Raw genomic sequence first — 11,800 nt, forward strand, 5'->3', positions numbered from 1 at the left:
AGTGTTTACTGGCTCAGCACCATTTAACATTTGAAGGGTGGAACACACTTATTTAACTTAATATCCACAGTCTTAGTACTTTCTTTGTGAACAGGAAAAATATTTTTCCAGGCATCTTAAAGAAAAAAAAAATCCTCATATATAATTAGTCGTTATATATGTGAACTTTTCGCTTCTTGTGATCATTTGCCATATATACCGCCACCACTGACTGCTCATGCTCTGGATAAATGCTCTGATTACCTCGCTTACATTCTCAAAAACCCTCCTGCAATATCACAAAACAGGTGCAACACATGCAAAGCCTTTCACGCAGATGTGACTCATTCCTTCACTGTTGGCCTTCCCGCCCTCTAGCGGCCGTGAGGTGACTGTGCGGATGCTCTGGAGCAGGATGCTTCACCACCACCACCACCCCCCCCCCTCCCTCTTCCTTGCTGCCGAAATGCTAAATGCGTTTCCTGTCCCTGGATCTCATGAATTACGAGTGTGATATTATAGAAGCTTCCAAGGAAAGCGAGCACAGCATGGAGCACAGCATGGAGCACTTCTAAGAATGAGCCACGGCACTCCATGTCCGATTAAAAACCATCTACAGGTGAATTCCTCCTCGCTCACCGTTTCCACAGGTTGTGGCAGCGAACTTCCCATTTTATCCTTTTCTATTTGTAGCCGGTGCCACGCCCTCCCGATTCGTCAGGATAAAGTTGAAGTGTCGTCCAGGTGGAGTATAACTGCAGCACTTTGTCCAATAGGAACAGCTCGTGGTGCACCTTGTTGTACACCTCGATGCTTAAAAAAAACACACAGAGAGAGCTTTGGACTTACCCCTGAAATCTAGCACTTTATATTTTAGCAGCAAACTTTTCTGTTCCGGTGGAAGTCGAAGGCGCAGTTTTGAAGATGCTCTGTGCCTTTTTTGCGTCTTAAGCTGTGAAGTGCAAGAGGGGGCAAAGGAGTGTTTTAACTGGTCTGAGTTTCTTTTTTTTTTTTCTTTAATCAAAGCCTGCGACATTTTTACAGCCGAGGGGTCGTTGGAGAGCAACCTGGTGACTTTCAGCGATGGCTGGATGCTGTGTTTCAGCGGAGGAGAGAGAGAACCAGAGGATCAACGAGGAGATTGAGAAGCAGCTACGGAGGGACAAGAAGGACTCTCGCAGGGAGCTCAAGTTGCTGCTTTTAGGTGAGCATTACTAACCTGAACACCATCTCGGAGGGTAACTGACTTCACGGAGTCCTCCTCATTCTCCTCGTGCTATCAAATACCATGCTGTAAATCATTCAAAGGTTTGATCTTGATTGTAGCCATAAATGTTCTTTTCCGGGCAAAAGAAAAGCTTTAAAACATTTGCTCTTAAAGTTGTTCCTCTAGCGGAATGATCCAGGCGTTTTCATTTTCCGTTGTGGGAGATTTTGGAGACAGCTCGGAATTTGCCATTGCTTCACCGCTTCCTGGCCACACCTGGTCACAGGTATCATGGCAGGTGAGACAGAGCTCTGACGCCTGTCGACTAGTCTTCATTTAGTCATATGTAAGAAGAATGCACACTTTAGAAGGGAAAGGAGTGGGTATTATATCCAACACGCTACAATTTGTCATTGACACGTGTGGCTAGATGAGAGGATTCAAGTCATGAGCAGCGTTTCACAGTTGACTCCTCTCCACATTTCTCTCCACCTCATTCATATTTCTTGCGTTTTGATGAGGCGCACTGGCTTCCCGAAAACATCCAGGGTATGCGCAGCCGCGCGCCATGGCACTGCCATTGATTTTACGCGCGGTCGAAGGTTGGCCACAGAAATACCGAAAAATCCCCCAGACCCCTAAAACTAAACTAAAAGCGGTAATAGAGGAGAAGTCAGTGAGGAAATTATTAGTGTAGATAGTCTGTACACACAACACAGTCCTGCTTCATGATGACCTGCGGAAAGCGCTTAGGCGTGGTAAAAGCGCGAGGCCTCTCATGATAATACCCCCTTCGCTTCCTTAAATTTAATAGAAATTTAAGGAAGCGGCTTCCCGATCCAGAGGGAGCGTGCTGAACACGTATCAGGCGCATTTTACTGCAGCAGTGTGGGAGCACTTCAGGAACGCAGTCGCCATCCACGCCTCGGTCAGTGGTGTGTTTGAAAGCCATAACTAGCTGCTGCGGGCGCGTTTCATGCAAAAGTCATGCAAATGCATCACGGAGCACGACTTATTGGTTTTTATCCACTGTTCTCTTAGTAGGGCATTTCACTCAAAACACAGCGTTATGTTTCTGCCCGCAAACCAACATGCATTTGCTTTAAAGGAAAAACATTTTCTCAGCTCGCTGTGGGCTGTTACAAGCAGATGGAGTGCCGCGGTTTCGTTTAACGCATCACAAAGTTGTGGAGTAGTTGACAGAAGTCAAAAAGTGGAGTAAAACAAAGAGTGTCAAACATAAGGCCTGGGTCCCAGAACCTGGCCATCAAACAGTCCGCCCCCCTACATTTGGATAATGTGGTAAATGCAAAGAAGAAGGACATAAATGTTATAATTCAAAGTGTATTTTTGTCAGTTTTAAAGCCTTCTTAGCGACAAAGACACCAACTGCCCTGTCATGCTGCACCAAAGTCAGTCTGCAGGATAAAGTCTGGGAAGTAAACTGCTTTTTCCTTTCATTTTTAAGAATTTCATCGTTCTCCTGTCTTAAAGTGGGAGAGCAAAGTGTCACGTTGGGGTGTTTCTCTTGCAAATGCGTTCATTTTTCAAATGCCGTCTGAGGTATTTAATGTATACTTAAATGTCTTTACACTGACAGAAAGAGGAATGATTTGGAGGGTTTTCTTTTCTAGGTAATAAATCTACTGCTCCAGCCCACTAAGATCAAACAGGGTTCTGTGTGGGCCACAGTGTAAAAGGAGTATGACAGCCATGATCTAGAAAGTAACCTTTTGTTACCTGGTCAGAGTAACTCAGCTCTCAGTGGATTTCATTAGGATGGTCAGAGTCAGGTCTACTGAGAGCGCAAGAGATCAACACCTTCACTTTCTGCCCTTTTTTTTTCAGAGGCCTTAAATTTGACTTGAACAGCTGCCGACTTGTATACTGAGTCATCGCAGCTCAGTAGATAGGTATAGACAAATATTCAGTATGTTAGTCGTCTGTATATAAATAACTCAAATTTTATGCCGGAGAAGGATTATAGTATAAACTTATATGATCCTACCCCTTCTTCCTATTTATGGAATGATAGCAATATTCATCTTACTTTCAAATGACCTGCCAATTACCCACACACATAAAAGTGCATTCATACCAACACATTGATGTGCATACAACACACATATGCAATTATACATCTATACATGCATGTATCCTTACATTCACCTACACACCTACCCCCAAATATCTATACGTATATTCACATATATAGACAGGTTCTTCTTTTTGGAAGAAGTATTGGGGTTTTTTCTGTTATTTTTAACTGGAAGATCTTTGAATGTAGCAGTAAATCTGCTGGATCTGCTTTTTTTGTTTGTTTTTAAAAGTCAAATTTTGCAGATAAGTGACTTCTCCTGTTTTTTGTTCTGTGCCTCTGCACAGTCCCTGCCTAGCAGGTAAATTTCAGTTGTGAAAAAAAGGGAGAGGGCAGAGTTTGACAGGTGGTAGTAGCCGTTATCTCATGACACTAACACCACATTCATTCACACGGGCATCACCCCCTCGTGTTACAGCGTTCCCCAATCAAGGAAGTGTGCAGATATGAAGCTGTGTTTGGGCTTGTGGTCAAATCTGTATATGTGTGCAGATGTTTCATGTTGGCCACCAGTCTGCGGAGACTGCTGTAGCCGACATTCATCGGCCACAAGGAAATTGTAAAACCTCACTCTGCACCACGCACACACATGCACGTGTCCAGGAATCAAGATCAGTCAAGAGTCCAGCTCAAGATCAGCAGTAAAAGAAATCTTTTTCAGCTTTATTGACAGATACAGTGGAGAAATGACAGGAAAGCGGAGGGAAGGAGAGAGCGAGAGGGGAAGACAAAGGGCCGTGGGTCAGACTTGAACCTTGGCCGGCTGCTCGCAGCCATATGGTTGCCTGCTCAACGCACTGAGCTAAAACGGCACCTAGTAAAAGACATCTTAGACATCCCAAACTGCAACATGAATGACATTTTTTGTAACTGCACTTTAGGTGTTTCAAGTCTTTTTGTATCTGACAGATTATTTGAATTGAAAGTCATTCATGGGGTCAGTTCTCACAGTTTTTATCTACTGTAGCTTCTACCTGTGTCTTCGGAGGAAGAAAGTTCTGTAGGGACAGTGAAGTGATTCGTCAGTTTTTATAGCCTGACTATTCTTTGAAATCAACACTATTTCACCAAAACAAATTCAAATGGTGAAAGTAGTTCATCAATAATGATATTGACAAATAGAGAACTATTAAGACTTCATTCTAGAGACGATAATGGCAAAGATTTGTCACAGATTAAGGGCAAAGATTAACTGACTGAATAAAGCATTAATTAAATAATGTGACATGAAGTAACGATTGTAATGCATGCAGTCTGAGCTCGTTAACCTCATCTCCTTGACGTCCACCCTGATTTGCCTCCAATCTAAGCACCTGCCTCTCCCTCTTCTCTAAAATGATCTCATCTCCGAGAAACTTGACTTGTAAACAAGGTGCATGCAAATGCACACAATTTGTCTAAGACTTGTTTGTTAATATGTAAAGATGATGACATGCAAAACAGCCGGGGAACCAAGGAGCTGGGACACACACCGAGTACACACCGACTGCCCACAAGGTGAAACTCCCCACCCATCCCTGCATAAACCCACACATACACAAACACAGCAACTTCCAATATTCAGGCCTGTTAACAAACATGTTTGTTAACCAAATCGGCTGCACATCATGTGAGCACATGAGAGAGAAAATTACAAGTTTTTGCTATAAGGGCTGAAGAGTAACATGGCAGAAGGGCACTGTGTGTGTGTAGTTTTCATACCTTTTAATAAGAACAAGTATGTATTCATCCAGTAAAGTATGTTTTAGTGAAATATAAGTTAGTCAAAAGACCTTTTAGATAGAGAGACTGAGTCTCTGAGTTGTTAAGCATGCGGCAGCAAACGTGCTGATCTGATCCTGTCACTCACGAGGTTTCACGGTGAAAAAGTGCACCGATCTTGTTGAATTTATTATTGGAAGTTAGGAGGGTTTTTATATTATTTATTTTTCCATCTGACCAATGGAAGGTCATTTTTCAGAAGCAAGTTATGCTCCAAATGTTGACTAAAACATTTTATTCAACCAGGTGAAACCAAAGTTATGAATATGTTGAATTTTATTTCGGGCAATTTGTGGGATTTAAACTTCCCATTCTCGGATATTGGCGAGTGTCCCTTTGGCAGTCAAATATACATTCAAATTGTTCAGTTTGCGTCCCTGTGTGGACAAGCTGGGTATTGAGAGTTGTCACAGAACTTGTTTTTATTTCTTTTGACTTATCTCTTATATCTATGCAGCACCTGTGCAACATCACATGTAATAATTCAAAGTTGTGTTTTTTTTAAATGTAAATATAAGCATGGATGCATGACACTGGGCAGGGGTACATTTTACTGTATCATAGACACCTTCAAGTTTAAAATTGTCATTGTAAGGGGGGATAGAGACTCCCTTGACTTTTTTCTTTTGTGTCTTTTCAGCAGAGAGCTAAATTTGCTTGCTTGCAGTGGCCATAATATCTTCTCTTGGGATAAATGAAGAGTAGAAAATTTGGGTCTTCTTTTCTCTTTAACCTGGACCCAGATGCCACCAGCAAGCACTGATCAGCTGACCTCAAAGATCTCGTATTTGCATATGAATGTAGTAATTTACTAATACAGGGAGGCAACTGACCATGGTAAACTGGAAATAAACCAGCCCATTTCCAATTTACTTAGCACAGTTAAAGGTCAAACATCTAGCTAGCACTGACCACACACAACTCAACGTTCAATATCTTTCTCCAGGATAGTTTGGCATGCAGACTGGAGCAGCCGGGGATCAAACCATCAGCCTTACAATAAGTAAATGACTTGCTCTACCTCTTGAGGCACAGTTTCTCCACTAAATGGTTCAGACTGAAAGTAATCACTAAAATCTTGGAAGGCAGCCTAAAGAAGACAGAATTGGTGTCACATGGGACCTTTTAGAGGACCTGTTGAGCAGCCTCGCATTCACATTCTGGACCATTTGCAGGGCTTCTGAAGTTGATTTGCTCAGGCAAAGGAACACAGGCAAATAATTATAGATGCATGACAAAATAAAAGCATGTATTTCACATTGAGACACAATATGTTTGAGACAAGCAATAAAAAAACCAAGTTTGTGCAAAACTGAATGCTTATAAAAGGTAATATCAAGATTATGGTATGTAAAATTTGTACAGAGCATAGTTGAAATTTAGTAGTAATAAAATAATAAGAATAAGAAATACTTTCATTTATCCCAAAAGCTGAGAAAGGACTGTGTTAGAGCAGGTACATATACTGTACTAAAGATAATACATTTTATACACACCCCTCCACCACTCAAAGTATTAGACTCTAGGGTAATTGAATTTCTCTAGTAAGTGTGTGCATATCAATACATTTAATAAAATATTATCTATGTAGCTCTGAGCAGCACACATATGAGCTCCATATCAACCTGCAAAGAAGTAATGCTTACACATTTCAGTATTTATACTATAATAATATAATCTGCTTGTACAATAAGTACTTTCATTTTCTTATACTTAACATTCATTTTCTGATATCTTCCTCTTTTTAGCTGTAGTTATACTAATGTTATTAGTGGTGGTTTTGATACTTAAATACTTCTAGGTACTATGAGAACCTGTTGTCTGGCTTCAAAATCAAGACAATGAAAGCAGCCGTAATTGACTCATCTAACCATCAGCATGACTTCTTTGAAAAACAGAAACATGACAATTAAAATGTTCAAATCCTGCACCGATGAGCACTGCTGAGAAACCGGCTGTCATGTGAACACAGATTTTTAAAAACAGGCCTTAGACATAAAACTGCATTCCTGTCTCCTCACGCAGCCAGCAGATGTTTACTTTATTTTAATTTTGCAACTCTCCAAAAACAATTGTAGACTAAAGCTATTATTGATCCTCAATGTGTCTCACAGGCACTGGAGAGAGTGGAAAGAGCACCTTTATCAAACAAATGAGGATTATCCATGGAGGAGGATATACAGACGAGGACAAGAGGAGCTATGCCAAGCTGGTGTACCAGAACATCTACACGTCCATGCAGACAATGGTCCGAGCTATGGAGACTCTCGGTATATCTTTCACTGATCCCCAGAACCAGGTACAGGCAGACTAACTCTGCTCCAGTCCTTTACAATTAACATTCGATGGACGTTCTACAATTACCTCACTGTCTTGATTGATTGATTGATATACCTTTATTAATCCCACAAGGGAAAACTTTTTGTCTTCTCTGTGTGTCCATAGAGTCATGCCAGCGCAGTCCTGGAGGTGGAGGTTGATAAGGTGGAGGACTTAGATAGCAACCTCGCCATGGCTGTCAAGAGTCTGTGGAATGATCCTGGAATACAGGAGTGCTATGATCGGCGCAGGGAGTACCAGCTGTCTGACTCCACCAAATAGTGAGAATTAGGCATTTATGATGTTTAACAGTGTGCACAGATCTCTGTACTTTTCTAGATCAAATTATATTAACAGGATTATTAAATGAGTATAATATTCATGCAGAAGGACCACATAGATGAGTGCCTGCTGATAAAACAACAACAATCTTGCTGAATATAGTCTCTGTCGCTGCCACTAACGATGGCGATAAAAAGAGAAGAGGTTTTTTTTAGCTTGCTGTTTTTACTATTTTGGGAAATGCAAATTTGATCTGAGTTAAAATAAACAGTATTTGTTCTCCTGCATTGGAGCAAAGTTTTCATTTCCCTTGAGAGTCCCACCAGTGAGTGAACTCTCATGTAGCTACATGCATTTGGTTTAATTTTTTTCTGTATTTCTCCTTTCTTAGTGTTTTTTTTTCTCCCTGCATATTTTTAGCTATCTCACAGATCTGGATCGTATTTCACAGCCCTCATACATACCTGACCTTCAGGACATCCTCAGAGTCCGAGTGCCGACCACCGGTATCATTGAATACCCCTTTGACATGGAGAATGTAATTTTCAGGTGAGGTGCATATCGACGACAACGAGTTTCAATTCATTTCAGTTCAGTTGGGTTTACATAGCATCAAATGACAACAGCAGTCGCCTCAAGGCGCTTTATATCTTAAGGTAAAGACCTTACACTAATGCAGAGAAAGTGCCAACAATTAAATTACTACCTTTGAGAAAGCACTTGGTAACAGTGGCAAGGAAAACCTCCCTTTTAACAGAAAGAAAACCCTAGCAGGATCAAACTCTGGGAGGGGCGGCCATCTGCTGCAACTGTTCGGGGATAAGGTGAGGGCGACAGGACAAATAACACACTGTGTAAGAGAGCCAGAGATTAATAATAGCTAACGATTAAAGAGTGATGTGAAAAAGGTGAGTGAAGAAGAAACACTCAGTACATCATGGGAAGCATCTAGCAGCCTGACCTATTGCAGCATAACTAAGGGAGGATTCAGGGTCACCTGATCCAGCTCTAACTGAGATGAGATGAGATAGGCTTTATTTGTCAGTTGCAGTTCTTTTGCCCACAACCGAGATGACAGACCTTGCCGACCGTACATACAATACACAAACATCACATTGGGGAGACAGGTCAGGCTAGGTAGCAAGGAAAAAAAACATCGAAATGTGTAACACAAAAGGATAATACAGGAATGCACAGATATCAACACACCATAGCACAATAACACAGACAAGCAACATGGGAAAGTGTTCCAGTGTGTACAGCTGATCTGGGACCGCTGCAATCTTTGATTGCGCCTCCAGCTGATCCGGTGTCCACATCGGATGGGAGGTAAGCGTTGGAGCAGGCGTTGGATCCGGGGTAGGGAGGGTGATGCTATATGCTTTATCAAAAAGGAAAGTTTTAAATCTAATCTTAAAAGTAGAGAGGCTGTCTGTATCCCAAATCCAAACTGGGAGCTGGTTCCACAGAAGAGGGCCTGAAAGCTGAAGGCTCTGCCTCCCATTCTACTTTGAAATACTCTATGAACCAAAATAATGGCAGCATTGTTGCACTGGAACTGGCCACAGGCATGGCACCGACCTCGAAGGTGGCGTGACTTTTCTTGGCTGCTTTTATGACAGGATGGTTGATGTGGGTGGTCAAAGATCAGAGCGGAGAAAGTGGATCCACTGCTTTGAGAACGTCACCTCCATCATTTTCTTGGTGGCACTCAGCGAATATGATCAGGTCCTGGCCGAGTGCGACAATGAGGTGAGAATTTAACCACACAGCAAATGATGATTTCGGTTTACATCCTCCTGGAGTTTTAAATGTGTTTGATCCCTTCAAACATCTCAGAACCGCATGGAGGAGAGCAAGGCCCTGTTCAAGACCATCATCACTTACCCCTGGTTCCAGCGCTCGTCTGTCATACTTTTCCTCAACAAGACCGACATCCTCAAGGAGAAGATCATGTACTCTCATTTATCCACCTACTTCCCTGAATTCACAGGTTAGACTGAGCTCATCTTGATTTCAGCTCTTATTTCACCACAAGATTTGTAATTACCTAGCTGATCTAAATGGAATGAATGAAACTTATATTAAGTCCTTCATCATCCAATCACTGCACGGTACTCATTTTTATGGAAAAGTGTTGAAATAGACTAAAAATACTCAACTGACACTATATTAGCTACACTTTGCTGGTACCAGGTTGAACCTCCTTAACCATCAGAATTGGTTTAATTCTTCATGGCTGAGATTTAACAGGGAACTGAAAACATTCAGCATTAATTGGCAATCATTAGTCTAAGCTCCGCCCCTCCCCCCTTGATACAAGCCTCTCTTAGTTACTGTATCATAGCTTCTGGCCATTCTCCTCTGACATCAATGAGGACTGCTGCTCACAGATCACCTTTTCACTTTCAGACTATTCACTGTAAACACTACAGATGGTTGTGTGGGGAAAATCTCAGTAACTTTGAAATACTCAGACCAGCCTGTTTGGTACCAACAACCACACCACATTTAAAGTCACTTAAATCACTTTTCTTCCCCATTCTGATGCTGAGTTTGAACTTCATCAGGTCATAAAATGCATTGAGTTCCTGTCATGTAATTGGCAGATTAGATATTTGCATTAACAAGCAGTTGAACAAGTCTACCCAATAAAGTGTCTGGTGAGCATATGTTGAATTTACTGACATATTTAAATAATATCAACCCTGAATTGCAGGACCTCAGCAGGATCAAGTAGCAGCTCAAGAATTCATCCTGAAAATGTACCAAGAACAAAACCCGGAAAAGGACAAGACGTTGTATTCTCACTTCACCTGCGCCACAGACACAGAAAACATCCGCTTCGTCTTCGTGGCCGTCAAAGACACCATCCTCAGGCACAACCTCAAGGAGTTCAACCTGGTGTAGAAGGTGGCATACAGCACAGGAGCAAATGCATACAAGAGAAGACCTGAGTAAATTTGAAATAGAAAAGAATCTAATTATCAATCAAGCTTAAACCAAAAAAAAGAAATTTTTTTTTAATTGTTTCATTTCTAACAAGGGAGATCCAAAAAAGAGAGAATACAAATATCCTGTACCAGACATACTCAGACCAGTCACCATCTAACATGAAACTGTGTGTAGATGCTTTAGTTTCCCTTGTAGTTTTTTAGTGTTTGCTGTAAATGATACTTTACAATGGAAATGAGAAAGTGAAAATTAGTAGCAAGTAACTGACCCGTTGTGTGAACTACTTATTTAAATAGACACATGATCTGAGTGCTTTAATGTATGTAAATGTATCCCCATGTAATAGTTTGATAAGGATGCTCTTTAGCCCGGTTTTGTGATTTCATAATGTTTAGAAATGGTTGCTCTAAAACTGAGATGCATGTAAGTGCCTTATTTACTCAGGACAGTCAGTAGAGCCACGGAGTTCATCGAGTTTCAGATGTAAATAGTCTGAGATGTGCTTTAGGAAAAAAAATACACAACTGTTTCTTCTATTTATGGTTATTTTCAATAAAGAGATATAATTATTTAATAAAGAGTACAAGTCAAGTGCCTGATGTTTTCTTGGTGCAAGGAATAAACTAAGACGGAAAAAAAACTTCAAAAAAAACTTTTATTTTTATTGAAAAAAACATGAAAAAAAAGCCACTGCAGTGAATAATTTGTTCCCCGAAAACAAAACGACGTAAATGGCAGCAGAAAGTATTTAGTGATATTAAACCGTGATGCACCCAAGACCAAAATCAAATCTTTGAAATATACATCAGAGTAAACAGCAGCTGATAATAATAATTAGCATTCCTTTATTTTCAATATATACCTTTTCTCTGTATAATTCATCAGCATGTTTGGCATTGCATATGTGTGGTATAAAAACATAAAAATCACGAAATTACATACTGCAACCTCCTCATAAAGTCTGATGCCAGGATGGATATTTACAGATAGACATCATATTAGGTCATATACAGCAGACTGATGCATGTAAATACAGTATAAAAATAGCATGCATCTCTGACTCACACACTCAACAGTCTTTATTCTGAAATGTATAAAAAATAGGAAAAAGAAGACTTTAAGGATGCACATTTTTTCAATTATGTGTATTATAAAGCCATACTAATTCATATTAGCGTCCTTTAATATAATCCAGTAAA

The 11,800-nt window shown here is 40.7% G+C and overlaps 1 protein-coding gene across 3 annotated transcripts; it reads left to right on the plus strand.

Moving 5' to 3' along the window:
- The first annotated feature begins 458 nt into the window (after positions 1 to 458).
- Positions 459 to 11,204, plus strand: LOC116311873 (guanine nucleotide-binding protein subunit alpha-14-like). 3 transcript variants are annotated; one of them, XM_039621325.1, is made up of 8 exons: positions 459 to 598; positions 1,024 to 1,183; positions 7,160 to 7,344; positions 7,491 to 7,645; positions 8,067 to 8,195; positions 9,269 to 9,398; positions 9,486 to 9,639; positions 10,366 to 11,204. In XM_039621325.1, the coding sequence occupies exons 2-8, from the start codon at positions 1,063 to 1,065 to the stop codon at positions 10,554 to 10,556; spliced, it is 1,065 nt and encodes a 354-aa protein (XP_039477259.1). In that variant the 5' UTR covers positions 459 to 598; positions 1,024 to 1,062; the 3' UTR covers positions 10,557 to 11,204. The 3 variants fall into 3 exon arrangements, with proteins under 3 accessions (XP_039477259.1, XP_039477258.1, XP_039477257.1); XM_039621324.1 differs by having other exon boundaries at positions 460 to 598; positions 1,006 to 1,183; XM_039621323.1 differs by lacking the exon at positions 459 to 598 and having other exon boundaries at positions 633 to 1,183.
- Positions 11,205 to 11,800: the final 596 nt, after the last annotated feature.

This window comes from Oreochromis aureus, linkage group 12, assembly GCF_013358895.1.
Source record: "Oreochromis aureus strain Israel breed Guangdong linkage group 12, ZZ_aureus, whole genome shotgun sequence".
Lineage (NCBI taxonomy): Eukaryota > Metazoa > Chordata > Actinopteri > Cichliformes > Cichlidae > Oreochromis > Oreochromis aureus.

Bases quoted from the DNA above. Each gene is read 5' to 3' on its own strand.
- LOC116311873 (XM_039621325.1), top strand. From the start codon at position 1,063: ATGGCTGGATGCTGTGTTTCAGCGGAGGAGAGAGAGAACCAGAGGATC. The intron at 7,646-8,066 runs GTGAGAATTAGG...GCATATTTTTAG, and splicing joins CTGTCTGACTCCACCAAATA to CTATCTCACAGATCTGGATC. The intron at 9,399-9,485 runs GTGAGAATTTAA...CAAACATCTCAG, and splicing joins TGGCCGAGTGCGACAATGAG to AACCGCATGGAGGAGAGCAA.